The 15,301-nt window shown below is 36.5% G+C and overlaps 1 protein-coding gene across 14 annotated transcripts in view; it reads right to left on the bottom strand.

Moving 5' to 3' along the window:
- Stxbp5l (syntaxin binding protein 5 like) overlaps positions 1–15,301 on the bottom strand; it is a 246,753-nt gene that overhangs the window by 197,447 nt on the left and 34,005 nt on the right. For all 14 annotated transcript variants that reach the window (XM_037209769.1, XM_028895003.2, XM_028895010.2 and 11 more), the window contains exon 3: positions 3,305–3,402. In XM_037209769.1, coding sequence (XP_037065664.1) covers positions 3,305–3,402 — 98 coding nt within the window. The remainder of the gene's footprint in view (positions 1–3,304; positions 3,403–15,301) is intronic.

Below are 15,301 nucleotides of genomic sequence, written 5' to 3'. Positions count from 1 at the left end.
GTAAGAGGAGGAGGATGGGGAGGTATGCACCAATGAAACTCTGTCTGCTGGATATGACATGGTCTTTTCAAGCTGCTGTGGACTTACGCAAGACTGGGCATGTCAACATTCCTTCATGGATTGGGAAGGAACTCTTGAGGCCCTACCTCTACCTAAACAGCTGGTGGCAACTAACGTGACCAGCTGGCCTCTGCTGCTGCAGCTATGCTTCCCCTTCATGATGTACTCTACTCCCTTTTCCAAAATGATTCTCAAGCCTTGGGTGGAAGGGATGTAATAGGATGTCCTGTTTAGAGCTGGGATTCTGGAGTTTCTTGTTTTCTGCAACTTGACAAGTTGTCGGTCTCTGTATTGCCATCTACTGCAAAAGATGTTCTGGTGGGAGTTAAGAGATACATTGATCTATGTATATAATGATAAGCCATTAGGAGCTGGTTTTCTACTATGTGCATTTAGCAGAATAATAGTAGTAGCTTCTTCCCTGGGCCCTTGACCTATCTAGCCATAGGTTCTTGGTACCAATATTGGTACCAGATATGGATTTCAATTTGTGGAGTGGGCCTTAAATCCAAGCAGAAAGTGGTTGGTTGTCCCCATACTGTTCATGCCACTATTACACCGGTGGACCTGCCACCATTGCACACGTGGGCATGTTTTGCCAGGCCAATCATTACTGTAGCTGGATAATATAAGTGATTGGTTTTCTACTCCAATGGCATGCATAGCATCTTCCAGCATGGTGAAAGCTAGCTTATAGTTGTGAAACTTCCAGGTGAGTACCATCTTGATTTCTCTGTGTTCTTATGTCTCAACTATGTGGTGTCTTCAGCAATATGGACTTACTGTCGGGTTATGGAAGGTAAAAGCTTTGGAAATAGTCTGTAATGTTTGGGAGAATCTATGGGATCTCAATGGCCAACAATTACAAAAGAAGTAACTTATTTGTTTTTTATTTTTATTTGTACCTTTTTATTTGCTAGCCTGTGGTCTCTAGCAGGAGCATTATTATCCCATTATAGAGTGACTCCATTTAAACTCTTATTACATGTGTGTGTACACATATTTTAGGAAGTTTCTACAGTAGTAGGTTTCCATATGACTTTTTAAAAGTATTTAGAATTATTTACCCCTTTCCCTTATTCTCTTCTCTACCCTGCCCTCCCATTACCTACCCCATTAAACCCTTCCTGTTCCATTATTCTCCTTTAACCCTTTATACCACTGTGTTCTATCTCCTCTTCCTTGAAGTCCTCCATTAGTACCTTAATAATTTATTAATTCTATGGGCATTGAGAATGAAACACACATATCTGGAGATACAAAACTAACATTCACAAATGAGAGAAAACATGGGACATTTGTCTTTCTGGGTCTGGGTAGCCTCACTCAAAATGATTATTTCCAGCTTCATTCACCTACCTATGAATTTCAGTTTCGTTTTTCTTAACAGATGAATAATATTCCATTTTAAACATATCATATACTCATTATCTATTCATGGACATCTATATTGTTTCCATTTCTTGGCTATTGTGATTAGAGAAGTAATTAATATAGATGAGCAAGTTTCCCTACAATAGAATATAGAGTTTTTCTCATTTACTTTTCTTTTTTTCTTTGTTTTTTTTTCTTCAAGACAGGGTTTCTCTGTGTAGCCTTGGCTTTCCTGGAATTCATTCTGTAGACCAGGCTGGCAATGAACTCACAGAAATCTACCTGCCCCTGCCTCCCAAATGCTAGGATTAAAGGCGTGCACCATCACCACTCAACTCTTTACTTTTCTGCTGCTATAAAGAGACACCATGACCAAGGCAATTTTTAAAAGAAATCATTTAATTGGGGGCTTGCTTATAGTTCAGAGGGTAAATTCATGGCCATCATGACAGGAAGCATGGCAGCAGGCAGGCAGGCAGGGTGCTGAAACAGTAGCTGAGACAGTACTTCTAACCCACAAGTTGGTGACAGAGGTAGAAAGACTCAGCCTGGCATTGGCTTTCGAAACTTCAAGTGACACACCTCTTCCAACAAGGCCACACCTCCTAATCCTTCCCAAAACACTTCCACCAACTAGGAACCAAATATTCAAACATATGAGCCTATGGGGGCCATTCTCATTCAAACCACCACCACAAAGTTCTTTGGATATATGTCCTAGAGTGGTATAGCTGATCACATAGTAATCTATTTCTAGTTTTTAGAAGAATCTCCACACTGATATCCATAGTGGCTGCACCTCTTTGAACTCCTGCTAACAGTGAACAAATGGTTCCTTTCTTGTGCCAATATGTTCAAGTATATTCCCTACTTCCTCCTCATCAGATTCAAGGTATCAAGTCTTACATTTGAGATCTTTGATACACTGGAGTTGAGTTTTATGCAGGATGAGAGAGAAAGATCTAGTTTCATTCTTGCACATGTAGTTAACCAGTTTTACCAGCACCATTTGTTATTGATACTACCTTTTCTCCAATGTGTATTGTTGTCCTCTTTGTCAAAATAAGATGACTATAGAAGTGTAGAATATTGTTTTTAAGATTTTTTTTGTTTATGTGTACGAATGAGTGCCTGCATGAATGTATGAGCACCATTGTATGCCTGTTGCCCTCAGAAGCCAGAAGAGGAATGAATTTATAAAAAGTTATGAGCCACCATATTGATACTAGGAACCAAACTTGGGCCCTCTGTAAGAGCAGCAAGTACATTTGCTGCTGAGCCATCTCTCCAGCTCCCTAGTTGTGGTATCACACAACAGTTTTTATAAAACACTACATGTAGAAGACACTGAGTCAAAGAATATATGAGATTTCTCAGAAATATTTCTTATACCTAAATATAAATCTCAAAATAAAAGGTTTAATTTGGAAAAATGAAGAAGACATTGAAATGCATTTGGGAATAAACCTATAACACTATATGCACATTATTATAAAAGAAGTTATCAAATTAATGACTGTTTCTACCTTAAGAAACTAAAAAGGTTTAAACTAAACCCAAAGTAAATTTCAAAAAAGATCAAAGTAGAGACTAATATATAGAATAGAGGTAAACAATAAAGAAATGTGAGTCCAAATGTTAAATCTCTGTGCGTAATTAAAAAACATCTAACTAAAGTGATCAGAAAAAGAATGACATGAGCAAGCACTAACAGAAGGGACATCAACAGTGACCTCCAAGACAAAAATATAGTAAGAAATCTGACAGCGGTGATTTTAGCAATAGTTACTAATTTTTAAGGAAACAATGCACTTTTTTGTTATAAGTGCTTTACTTACTTGAGTGAATAATTAACAAAAATTAAGGATACATTCGTATAGCACCTGTTCTTGTTCCAATAGCCAAGATTTTCTGGACTGGATCAAAGGCCAGTGCTGTGGGCTGATAAGGAAAACCATGCCGAACTGTCTGAAAGAGAATAAATAGTAGAAATAGCCGTCAGGGAAGTGAAAATTAAAATGATGATGAGACACTATTACATGGCCACTAGGATGGCTATTATTAGCTTTTAAATGAAGAAAAATGGGTATGGAATAACCTCTCAGACACTGTTGGTTAGGGTATAAAACATATTATTTTGTAACCACTTTAGAAAATTTTACAGCTAGGTAGTAGTGGTACACACCTTTAATCCAAGACTCTGGGAGGCAGAGGTAGGTGGATATCTGTGAGTTCAGGACCAGCCTCTCTACAGAGTGAGTTCCAGGACAGCCAGGACTACACAGAGAAATTCTGTCTTGAAAAGGAAGAAACCTATCTTACAACTTGTAAACAAACTAAATATATACCATATATACCTTTACCAGGCCCTAGCAATTGTGTATGCACCTAAGAAAATTCAGGCGTATACCCACAAAATTATTTTCTTAACTAGGAAACTAGCAATTTTAATCATAATAGTAGAAAAATCAGAAATAGCTTGGGTGCCTATCAATAAACAAATTTTAAAAATGTGGTACAATCATGAAATGAAATACCATGTAACAATTAAAAGAGATTACTAAAAGATGCAGTAACATCAATGATTATCAAAAGTGTTGTGACTAATGCATTACAATTTTATGTCCTACTTGTTTCTCTCCCATTTAGTTTTATTTTCTATCACTGTCAGCAACTGATAACAAATCACATAATTCATGATTATTAAAATCCATCTATTCTTTCTCTCTTTAATAACTTCCTTTCCAGATTCAATCATTTTTATTCTCTCCTGATATTTGCTTTGGTTCTTTTACTTGATGGATCTTAACAGTTTTTATACTGCTACTTACTTTTAGGAAAAGCATTTTCTTCATCCCCCTCTATTACACATGCACATGTACTTACTGTATGCTTTTCTCCCAAAGAGATAACTACTTGCGTTGTACTATTGCTACTCTCTCATTCTGCCACACAAATTGTTTACTCCCTGGGGTTGAAATTATTTTCTTACCTTGCTTAGTTTTTAATCAACCTCAAATTCTTCCCTGTAGTGCCCAAATTTCATTTCAATGATAAATATAAGTTACATATTTTTAGTGAGGTAGAGTTAGACAATCAAGTAACATGCAAACAATCTATAGTGACAAAAACAAACCAACTAGCTGTCCTAGATTCATTAGCGGAAGAAGAATGAGCTGAAAACAAAAGACCATGCGAGATAAAATACTACTCTTAATATGTAATAATATCAGAGGAAACTCACTACACTGTACAACATATATAATTTCATGTTATTTTAAGCATTGTAAAGGAATGTATTAATGAACATAAGAACAAAATGCTAAATAAAGTACAATACAATCTATTAATGATACCAATAATGAAATGTAACTATTTCAAATAGTTTATTCCAGAAATAGAAATATGATGTCATATATAATTATATCATCTTTAAGTATATATGGAATATATAGACTAGTTGCATGTACTTCATATCTTTATACAAATCTAACATCAAAATTAACTTACTTTACCTTTTTTATTCCTTAAAATTTGATCCCTACAGGCCCCAGCTTCAAACTGTAAGAACTTCCATCTACTCACAAAATAATTATGGGTATGATATAGATAAAATAAATATACTTTTTATCATGTGTCTCTTTACAAATGGTATTTCTAAAAAGGAATCTTATAGAATGTCATACTTTATGTGACTACAACCTCTGTGAGCTTATTGTTAGAGATTGTGATGCTGATTGGTTCTTCAGATTAATTACATGATCTCCTGATGATATTTAAATCAATACACTATTGTCAGAAAAAGTAAAAATTAAAATGAATTTTCTCTATAAAGCCAAAAGATCATTGGCACTATTTCTCTCGTATGGAAATTTTAAAGTGTGTCTCTGCTGGATTTAAACAAAAACTTTCAGAGCAGGAGGTGAACACCACCTAGCCTTAGTTGGTTAGAATCTGTGGAGGGTAAACTGGGTATAGTTGAAGAACAGCTTTAATAAGACATTGGGAATGGCAGGAAATCTCTAGTTTCAGATCCAAAGTGAAATTGGAAACTTGCAAGGCAATACAGGAGAAAAGTCCAGAACCTGTCCTGGCGGGAGAGGCTGGCTCAGCAAGGCAGAGCAACTGCAGATGGCAGCAAAAGACAGAGAGCCTCAGAACATCTGCAGTGTGCTGTGAGAACAGACATTTAAAGGAGAGGAGACAAAGGCTGACTCTGTCTACTGCACGAGCAGAAAGATAAGGTACCAGGAAAACCCTCCCCTCTTTGTACTAGATAAGGGAGTATCAAAATCAGTTTTTAAAGACTCCTGTTTACTGGGTAGCTTGATAACTCTCCCTGAGTCACACTCCGAGAGCCTAGAACAAGTATTGTGAGATTAAAATACTCTAGACTACCGAACACCTCTTCACAGCAGAGGGGGGAAGCTTTGGATGAGGACTGCATCCTATTCAGTGAAGCAGAAATCTGACCTAAGTCATCTTAGTTTTGTTTTTGCTTTTTTTGACAGGGACAAGATCTCACTCCATAGCTTCCTAGATAGGACAAACTAGCCTTGAACTCACAGAGATCTGCCTGCTTCTGCCCAAGTGCTGGGATTAAAGGCATGTGCCACCATATCCAGCTACTAATTTATCTTTGGAGTAGAACACAGACTCCAGTTTTGAAGATATCCTTGATCTTGAGAAGGACCACCCAAAGGCATGACCAGCATTCTCAATCAGATGATGAAATAGTCCTGAGGTATGACCAGCATTCACAGTCTGAGCAGCAAAAGAGCACATAGGGACATGGCTAACACCTACCATCAAACAAAGACTACCCAGGAGTAGGCCTGGCATCTGTAACCCTCAAAAAGTATGTCTAGAGGCCAGACTAAAACAGCACCCAGGTGAGAAATTACCTTCAGACTCTACACTCCAATGCAGCTCTTGCTTCACTTCTGTTCTCTTATTTGATGCTCAATGTCAGTCCTTCCCTTTTCCTTTTTTTCCTTTTGACAGGCTTTCCCCGAATAGCACCAGCTGCCCTAGAAGTTGAGAGGGTGGGCGGATCCCTTCATCAGCCTTCCTTCCCAAACCTGTTAAGTGTTTTAAATTGTCTGGTTGCATTTATTTACCTTTCTCTTTTTGTCTCTACTGTCCCCTCTTCTATTTGCTTTTTCCTCCTCTAGTTTTCTCTCTCTCGTACTAATTGCTAGTCTTACTCTGTACCTTTCTATACACATTCTAACTAGTATTTTCATGCACACAGTACTATGTTCCTTTATTTACTAGAATTATTGGAATTTTGAAACTGGTAAGACAGTTGAGTTTTTATTAACTATTGCTGTATGATCATAATGGGCTTAACCTTTGACTGTGTTATTTACTCAGATAGAATTCTACTCTTGGAGTAATACTGGGTTTAGAGTCTGTGCCCTGAATATGTATGCTGAGGCTCTAACTACTAAGATACACCACTAGTCCAGTAGGGGAAAATAACATCTCGGGCCTATTACAATCTATTGTGACTTGGACATTACAATCACTTCCACTGAAAGAATGTGAGCAATAAACAAACAAACAAAATCTAACTGATCATCTAATCACAGGCGCTTAAGTCCTAACAGAAACAATCAAATAAAAACAGAGACATGAGAAATCAAAACACCATGACACCTCAAAAAGTTACTAATTCCATAGTAATCTCCTCCAATGAGAGTGAATTTGAAAATTCAAAAAACGAGTCTAGAGAGATGGCTCAGTGGTAAAGAGCACTGGTTGCTCTTCTAGAGGGCCTGGTTTCAATTCCCAGCAACCACATGGCAGCTCACAACTTGTCTCTAACTCCAGTCCTAAGGAATCCAATGCCCTCCTCTGATTTCCATGGGAACCAAGCATGTACATGATACACATATATACATGCAGACAAAACACTTCTACACATAAAATACTTAACACATATTAAATAAAATAATTAAAAACCAAAAGACAAAACCTGCAGAATAATAATATTAAGTCGTCTTTTTTTTTAAGAGAAAGTGCATAAATAGGCTAGTCAAGATAGCTAATGCCTTTAATTACAGCACTTACGAAGCTGAGGCAGGCAGATCTTTGTGAGTTCAAGGACAGGCTGGTCTACATACTGAATTCCATGTCATCCAGAGCTGTATAGTGAGACTGTCTCCAAAACAGAACCAAAAATAAAAAATTGAAACAGGGGAGGCACACTAATAAACTCCTGAATGGATTAAAAGAGAACTCAAGCCAACAACATAATGGAGAAAAGGAAGTCAATATAGACTATAAAAGTAGAATGGAGAGAGAAATACTGACGAAAAAAACTAGACACGGAAAGTTCAATTAAGGCAAATAATAAACTCAGTGGAAAGCCTTAGCTATAGAATGAATCAATTGGAAAAATGGAATATCATGACCAAGTAGATGAGTTAGAATATTCTGACAATTTTTAAAAATATGAGCAGAACATATAACATTTATGTGACATCATTTTAAAAACCAAACCTATGAGTTATGCACTTGTAAGAAGAAAAATATTATGCTAAAGGAATAGTAAACATATTTAATACAAGTATAGGAGAAAATTTCCCTAACATAGGGAAAGAGGTGGCCACCAGGCTACAGAATGCATTTAGATTGTCAGCCAAGACCAAAAGTTAACTTCCCATGTCATACTACAGTTAAAACACTAAAAGCTGCAAGAGAGAAACGCCAAGTCACAGATCAGCAGACCTGTCAGAATAAGAGCAGGTTTCTTAATAGAAACTCTAAAAGCTAGGAGGGCATGGAATGATAAAGTACAGTAACTGCCAACCCAGATTACACTATATAGCAAAGCTGTCTTTCATAATGGAAGGGGAAATAAAATGTTTCACCATAAACACAAACTAAAGGAATTTATGACCATTAAGGCAGAGAGCTACAGAAGATCCTCAAAGGAATCTTATATATGATAGCGAAAATATAAATACATGCATGAAGCCTCAGGAAAGAATACACTGCATAGGACAGTTAGTGAAAAATGAAAGCACCAGATATTACAAACAACATAATGGAAGGACTATATACACACCTTTAAATTATAACTGCAAATGTTAATGCTTTCAATCTCTTAATCAAAAGATATATACCAGGAAATTGGATTTTAAAAGCAGACCCATCTGCTCATTGCCTATAAAAACTCACCTTGCTGTCAAATATAAACAGCTTTAGGGCAAAGGCTGCAAGGATGATACATTAAGGATAGGAGGAGATATTCCAAGAGTGGACAAAGAGAGTACAGGTGTAACAATTTTAATGTTGGACAAAACAGACTTCAAGTGAAAATTATTTAAAAAACATAAAGAAGGTCACTAAATACTGTAGTAGGAAAAAAATCCATGCAAATCACATCTCAATTCTACACATATATATGCACTGAACATTGATGCATCCAATTTCATAAGATAGATATTAATGGATGTAAAGTCACAAATTTACCTCAACACAGTAGTAGTAGATTACTTCAATACTCCACTCTCATCAAGACAGGTCAACCAGATCAAAAAAGTTAACAAGACATATCAGAGTTAAATGGCATTTTAGACAGCAGTTCAGGCAACAGACCTTAGACCGTGGCCTAGTTCACACAAAACCTCGCTGAGGAGAAGGCCCTGGTGCTGGTGAATGCTGCTATGATTTACTCGAAGCCTTGACTGGCCTATATTTGAACTATGCCAAAGTTGAGTTGGTTCTCCCAGCTACTACCAAGCTCTCTGCAGCTATTCAGAGCATGAAAAAAAAAATCCAATGTATTAAAGCTAGTAACTTTAAACAGTTCACAGTTAAGGAAGTTATGCCTAGTGGTTTGGTGACTACTGAGATGCAAATGTGGTTTTATATTGGAGATGATATAGGTAAACATGGCATCTTCACCTATAATGTTTGAAAAGCAATCTTTAAAATCTGGTTTTATTTAAGTTCTCATTTAGATGATCTGGACCACAGGTAATGAGACTATCTGAATAAAGTAAGAGCTATAAAAAATGGCATTGATCAAATTAACTTAACAGAGCTCTATAGAATAATACTGTAGAATATACAGTTCTTCTCATCAACCCATATAACTTTCAGATGACATGATCCTGCATGCAAGGGACACTAAAGCTACTATCAGAAAACTCTTAAATACCAAACAGCAATACATAAAATAAACAAAAATCTGTATCCCTCCTGTATATCAATATACATGCTGAGAAAGAAATAAGAAAAACAGTCCCATTCACACTAGCTTACATGGGGATGACAAGATATCTCAGTGGGTAAGGACATCTGCTGTTGAGCCTGTGAACCTGAGTAATCACAGCAACAAAAGCAGCATGGCACTGGCACAAACACAGGCACGTGGCTCAGTAGAATAGAATGGACAACCCAGTAAAGCTACATGGGCTACAGCCACCTGATTTCTGACAAAGATGCCAAATAAACGACAGCCTGTTCAACAAATGGAAAAAAGGGAAAACTGGATAGCTACATGCAAAAGAATAAAAGTAGATCTGTTACAGTGTACAAGACCAACTTAAAATAGATCAAAGATAATAATGTGAGGTAAAACCAAATAATAATGGTCTAAAAAAATGACAAAAACACAATGTTAAGAACACCCCTAGTGATATTCTGATACACTCAGAGATCAGTACCTTATTCAGCTACCATAATGAGAAGCTTCCTCTGTAGCAGATGGGAACAAATATAGAGACCTACAGCCAGACATTATCCAAACAGTGAGAGAGCTTGGAACACTCAACTATAAAAGGGATGTCTCCATCAAATCCCTCTCCTCAGAGCCTAGGGAACCTCAAGAAAAAGGAGTGTGGTAGTTTGAATGCAATTTGTCCCCATAATTTCACAAGTAGTGGCACTATTAGGAGGTGTGACTTTGTTGGAGTGGGTATGGCCTTGTTGGAGGAAGTATGTTACTGGGGTTGGGTTTTGAGGTTTACTATGCTCAGGATACCACCCAGTGTCTCAGTCAACTTCTTGTTGCCTGCAAGATGTAGGACTCTCAACTACTACTCCAGAACCATGTCTGCCTGCATGCCATCATGCTCCCGGCCATGATGATAATGGACAGAACCTCTGAAACTATAAGTGAGCCACCCCAATTAAATGTTTTCATTTATAAGAGTTGCCATGGCCATGGTATCTCTTCATGGTAATAGAAACCCTAAGACAAGGAGGCAGAAAGAGTGTAAAGGCCAGAGAGGATGGAAGATACCAGGAGAACAAGGCCCTCTAAATCAAAATAAACAAAGCTCATACAAACTCACAGAGACTGAAGCAGCATGCACAGGGTTTTCATAGGTCTGCATCAGGTCCTCTGCATATATATTATGGCTTCCAGTTTAGTGTTTTTATGGGAGTCCTGAGTATGTCTCTGATTCTTGTGCCTTCTCTTGGGCTCTTTTTTTTTTTCTGTTGGTTTGTCTTGTCCAACTATGATGTGATAGGTGTTTTATCTTATTATATTTTATTTTTTAAAAAACTAAATGAATCAATGAAACCTAGCCACTAGGGTAAAGGTAACAACTGAACTGTTATTTATACCTGCCAGTAGAGGAAAATCAGTTTTCTCCAATAGAGTGACACTGTGTACCTCAACCACTCCAGGGAAGGCCTCTTGTTCAGGAATAGTTTAACCACAGATAATAGACTCCAGGGTTTTTTTTTGTGTACTTTTATTTGGTTGTAGTTTGGTGTTTTTGTTTTTTCCTGTTGGGTGTTGTTTTTTATTTTGTTTTCTTAGTTTTGGGAGGTTTTGTTGTTGTATTGTGTTTTTGGTTTTTTGTTTTTTTTTTAGAAAAATTTGAAGTTAGGTGTGCAGGGAAGAGCAGAGGATCTGGAAGGACTTGGGAGAGGGGATGAATATATTCAAAATATATTTAAATTTAAAATTTATTTTAATAATAAAAATATTTTTTAAAGATAGTATAGTAAGCCTTGAAATTCTAGGGACCTAGAGAAAAAGCTCAGCAGTTAAGAACTCTTGCTGTCAGGGGACCTGAGTTTGGTTCCCAACACCCCATTTTTAGAGACTCACAACTGGCTATTACTCCAGCTCCAGGGGTTTCAATACCCTCTTCAGGCCTCTATGGGTACCTGCACACATGTGCACAAGCCCACACAGACATATACATTTAAATAAAAGTTAAATTGATCTTAGAATTAAAATTCTAAAACTTTTAGTAGAAAACACCTCAAGATATAAACAGAGGCAAGAACTTTCTAGGATGTACCCTGTTCCAGTCTACTTTTTGTTAATGTGATAAACACAATGAACAAAAGCAGCTTGGAGGAAACAGTTTATTTGGCTTACACTTCCAATCCTAACCCATCACTGAGGGAAGTCAGGGCAGAGCAAAAACTCAAGCAGGAGCAGAGGCTAAAACCATGGAGGAAAAATACTTACTAGCTAGCTCCCACTGAACTCCCTGACTTCTGCTTAGCTAGCTTTCTTATACAGTCCAGGACTTCCAGTTTAGGGATAGTAACTCCCACAGTGGACTGAACCATCCTACATCAATTAGCAATCAAGAAAATGCCCTACAGACATGCCCACAGGTCAATGGGGTGGAGACAATGCCCTTATTGAAACTCCCTTAGATAACTCTAGGCAGTGTCAAGTTGATAGTTGAAACTAAGCAGGAGAGTCTCTAACTGCTCAGAAAATACTACCAAGAATTGAAAATAGGTTTACATGAAGTTAAAAAGTTTCTTCCTAGTAAAATAAACAGTTAATTGAATAAAGATACAACCTTCCAAACAGGAGAAAAATCTTTTCTATCTATACAACTGTCAGAGGATTAATATCTAGACTATATAAAGAACTCATAAAAGCCAAACAATAAAAAGCTAATCAATGAATGGGGGATAACATAAACAGATAGTTCTCAAATGATAAAGCACAAAAAAAGCCAGAAAACATATGAGAATATATTCAACATCCTTAGCCATCAGGAAATAAATCTAAACAGCTTCTAAACTTCAATCTAAATAGCTATCATTAAGTAAACAAGCAACAACAATTGTTGGAGAAGATGCCAGGGAAAGAAAATCTTTATACGCTGCTGATGGGGATGTAAATTGGTCCTAACATTATGAAAATCCATATGGAGGTTCAAAAAAAAAAAACCCTAAGCATAGAGTTATCATATGATACAGCTATATCACTTCTGGGAATATACCTTAAGGACTCTAAGGCAGTATACTACAGAGACACCTGAATATGCATGTCTATTACAGCTCTATTCACAATAGCCACATCATGGAATTAATTGGTCTAGGTATCTGCTAATAGATGAATGTGTAAAGAATATATGACATACATATACACTGGAGTTTTATTCAGCCATAAAGAATATGAAATTGTATTCTTTGGAAAAGAGTGATTGATGCAACTAGAGATAATCATATTAAGTGAATTAACTCAACCATAAAAAGTCAAATATGTTTTCTATGACTTTTAGTTCCTATAATTCTTTATAAATACACAAAATCACTTGTATATACACACATACACACACATGATATGAAAGCGGGGGGAGATTCCTAGAAGTGAGCTGGAGAAGGGAGAATAAAGGAAAGAAATAAGATGGGGATAAATATGGCTAAAGTACATGATTCAATTAAAAATAATTCAAAACTCAATACTATATGCAATGAACTACCTAACCTCATCTAAATTAACACAATGATAATTCAGTGTCAGGATGTATATTGACAGTATTATTACATTAACAAATTGAAGAATTGAAACATGATATATCAATGGTTTCTAGAAAACCATCTGAGGAACTTTAGTAGTTAATATAACATCTTATAAAAATAAAATTAGAAGGAAATTACACAAAGATTGAAAATATTTACAAAAATAGCAATGTACATAATAAAGAGCAAAAGCTATAATCACTCCCATTAAAATCAGGAAAAAGAGCTATCTTTATTATTTGGCTTTGTTTTACAGGTTCAAACTATTTCAGTAACTCAAGAAATTAAAAAAATTCATATAAGAAAATAAGAAACCAAATAGACTTCCAACACTTTCTAGGGAACTGGGGCAATGGCTCAGTGGATGAGAACACATGCTGCACAAGCATGAAGATCTGGATTTTAATCTCTAGTGCCCATATTTAAAAGCCATGTATAGTCACATAGGCTTAGCACTGTGGGAGAGAGCTGGAGACAGGTGGATTTGATAGTGCCTACTAGCTGCAGATACAGATTCATTGAACGACTGTCTCAAGGGAATAAGGAGGGGTGTGATCCTCCTGATACATGAACACCCAAATACCACACAAACACACACCATGCACAAACTCACAGCCTACATAAATGAATGAATGAATAAAAGATTTTTTTTTAGAAATTATTTGGTAGTGAGTTGGTGGGATTACTATTGTGAAAATGGCCATCCTCCCAAAAGCAGTCTACAGATACAATGCAATCAAACTATCAAACTTCTAATGCAATTCTTCACAGAAATTGGAAAAACAATCTTAAAGTTCACATGGAAGCACAAAATACCTAGAACATAAGCTTTAAAAAAAATCGGGATTATAAAAACACTGCTGGAGGAATCACCATACCACACAGTCACAGTAGTAAAAATAGCATGGTACTGGCATAAAAACAGATACATTGATCAATGACATACAATTGAGATTCAGATATGTCTATGCACCTAAAGGCACCCGATTTTTGGCAAAGATGTCAAAAATACACATCTCTAACAAATGCTAGAAAATTGGATGTCTACATGTGGGGAGTAATTAGTCCTTATCTTTTACCATGCATAAATAAATTCCAAATAGATTGAGGACATTAGTGTCAGATCTAAGACTCTGAAATTTCCAGAGAAGGAGTAAGGAGTATACAAAAGTTGTAGGATCAGGTAACGGCTTTCTGAATAAGATCTGGATCCCACCAGGAATAAGATCAACAAGTAGAGCTTCGAGAAAAGCTCTACACTGAAGAGGAAACTGTTAATCAAGTGAAGAGGCGGCTTACAGAATGGGGATCTCTGCCAGTTATACATCAGACAGAGGATTAATGTCTAGAGCACAAAAACCTAAACAGCAAGAAAACCCAATTTTAACAACAGAGTAGGGAACTGAACAGGGAGCTCTGAAATGAAGAACTACTGAAAAATATTTTTAAAGTATTCACCATCCTCAGCTATCAAGGAAATATAAAATAAAACTATTTTGAGATTTCATCTTATTGCAGTAAGAATGTCTGAAATCAAAAGAAAAAATGACAACAAATACTAGAGAGAGTTCAGGGGAGTAAGGATCCCTATTCACTGTTGACAGGAGTATACACTGGTACAGCCACTATAGAAGTTAGTGTGAAGGTTCCTCCAAAGCTAGACATAGAACTACCATAGGACTCAGATACACTACTCCTAAACATAGATTCAGAAGACTCTATAGCTTAATACAGACATACTTGGTCATCTATGTTCATTACTGCTTTATTTATAATAACTAGGAATTGGAATCAGCCAAAATATCCATCAGCTGATGTGTGGATAATGTGAAAAATGTGGTGTATATACACAATGGAATACTATTCAGCTATAAAGAAAATTATAAAACTAGCAGGTAAATGGATTCACTTAGGAAAATATTATACTGAGTGAGGTATCACAAACCCAGAAAAACAAATATTGCATCTTCTCTAACATATGTGAGTATTATATGGCAAGCCTTTAGATTTCTGTTTAACTTAAGACTTACCTGTAGAAGCCAGGAAACTAGAAAATGGCCACTGGGGCAGGAGAAAGGCCTAAGGAGGATAGTGGCAGACATGTGTTATGATAATGGAA

This window comes from Peromyscus leucopus, chromosome 12 (assembly GCF_004664715.2).
Source record: "Peromyscus leucopus breed LL Stock chromosome 12, UCI_PerLeu_2.1, whole genome shotgun sequence".
NCBI classification, from domain to species: Eukaryota; Metazoa; Chordata; class Mammalia; order Rodentia; family Cricetidae; genus Peromyscus; species Peromyscus leucopus.
Note: the sequence above shows the minus strand (reverse complement) of the source record. Positions and strands in the feature narration are given on the sequence as shown.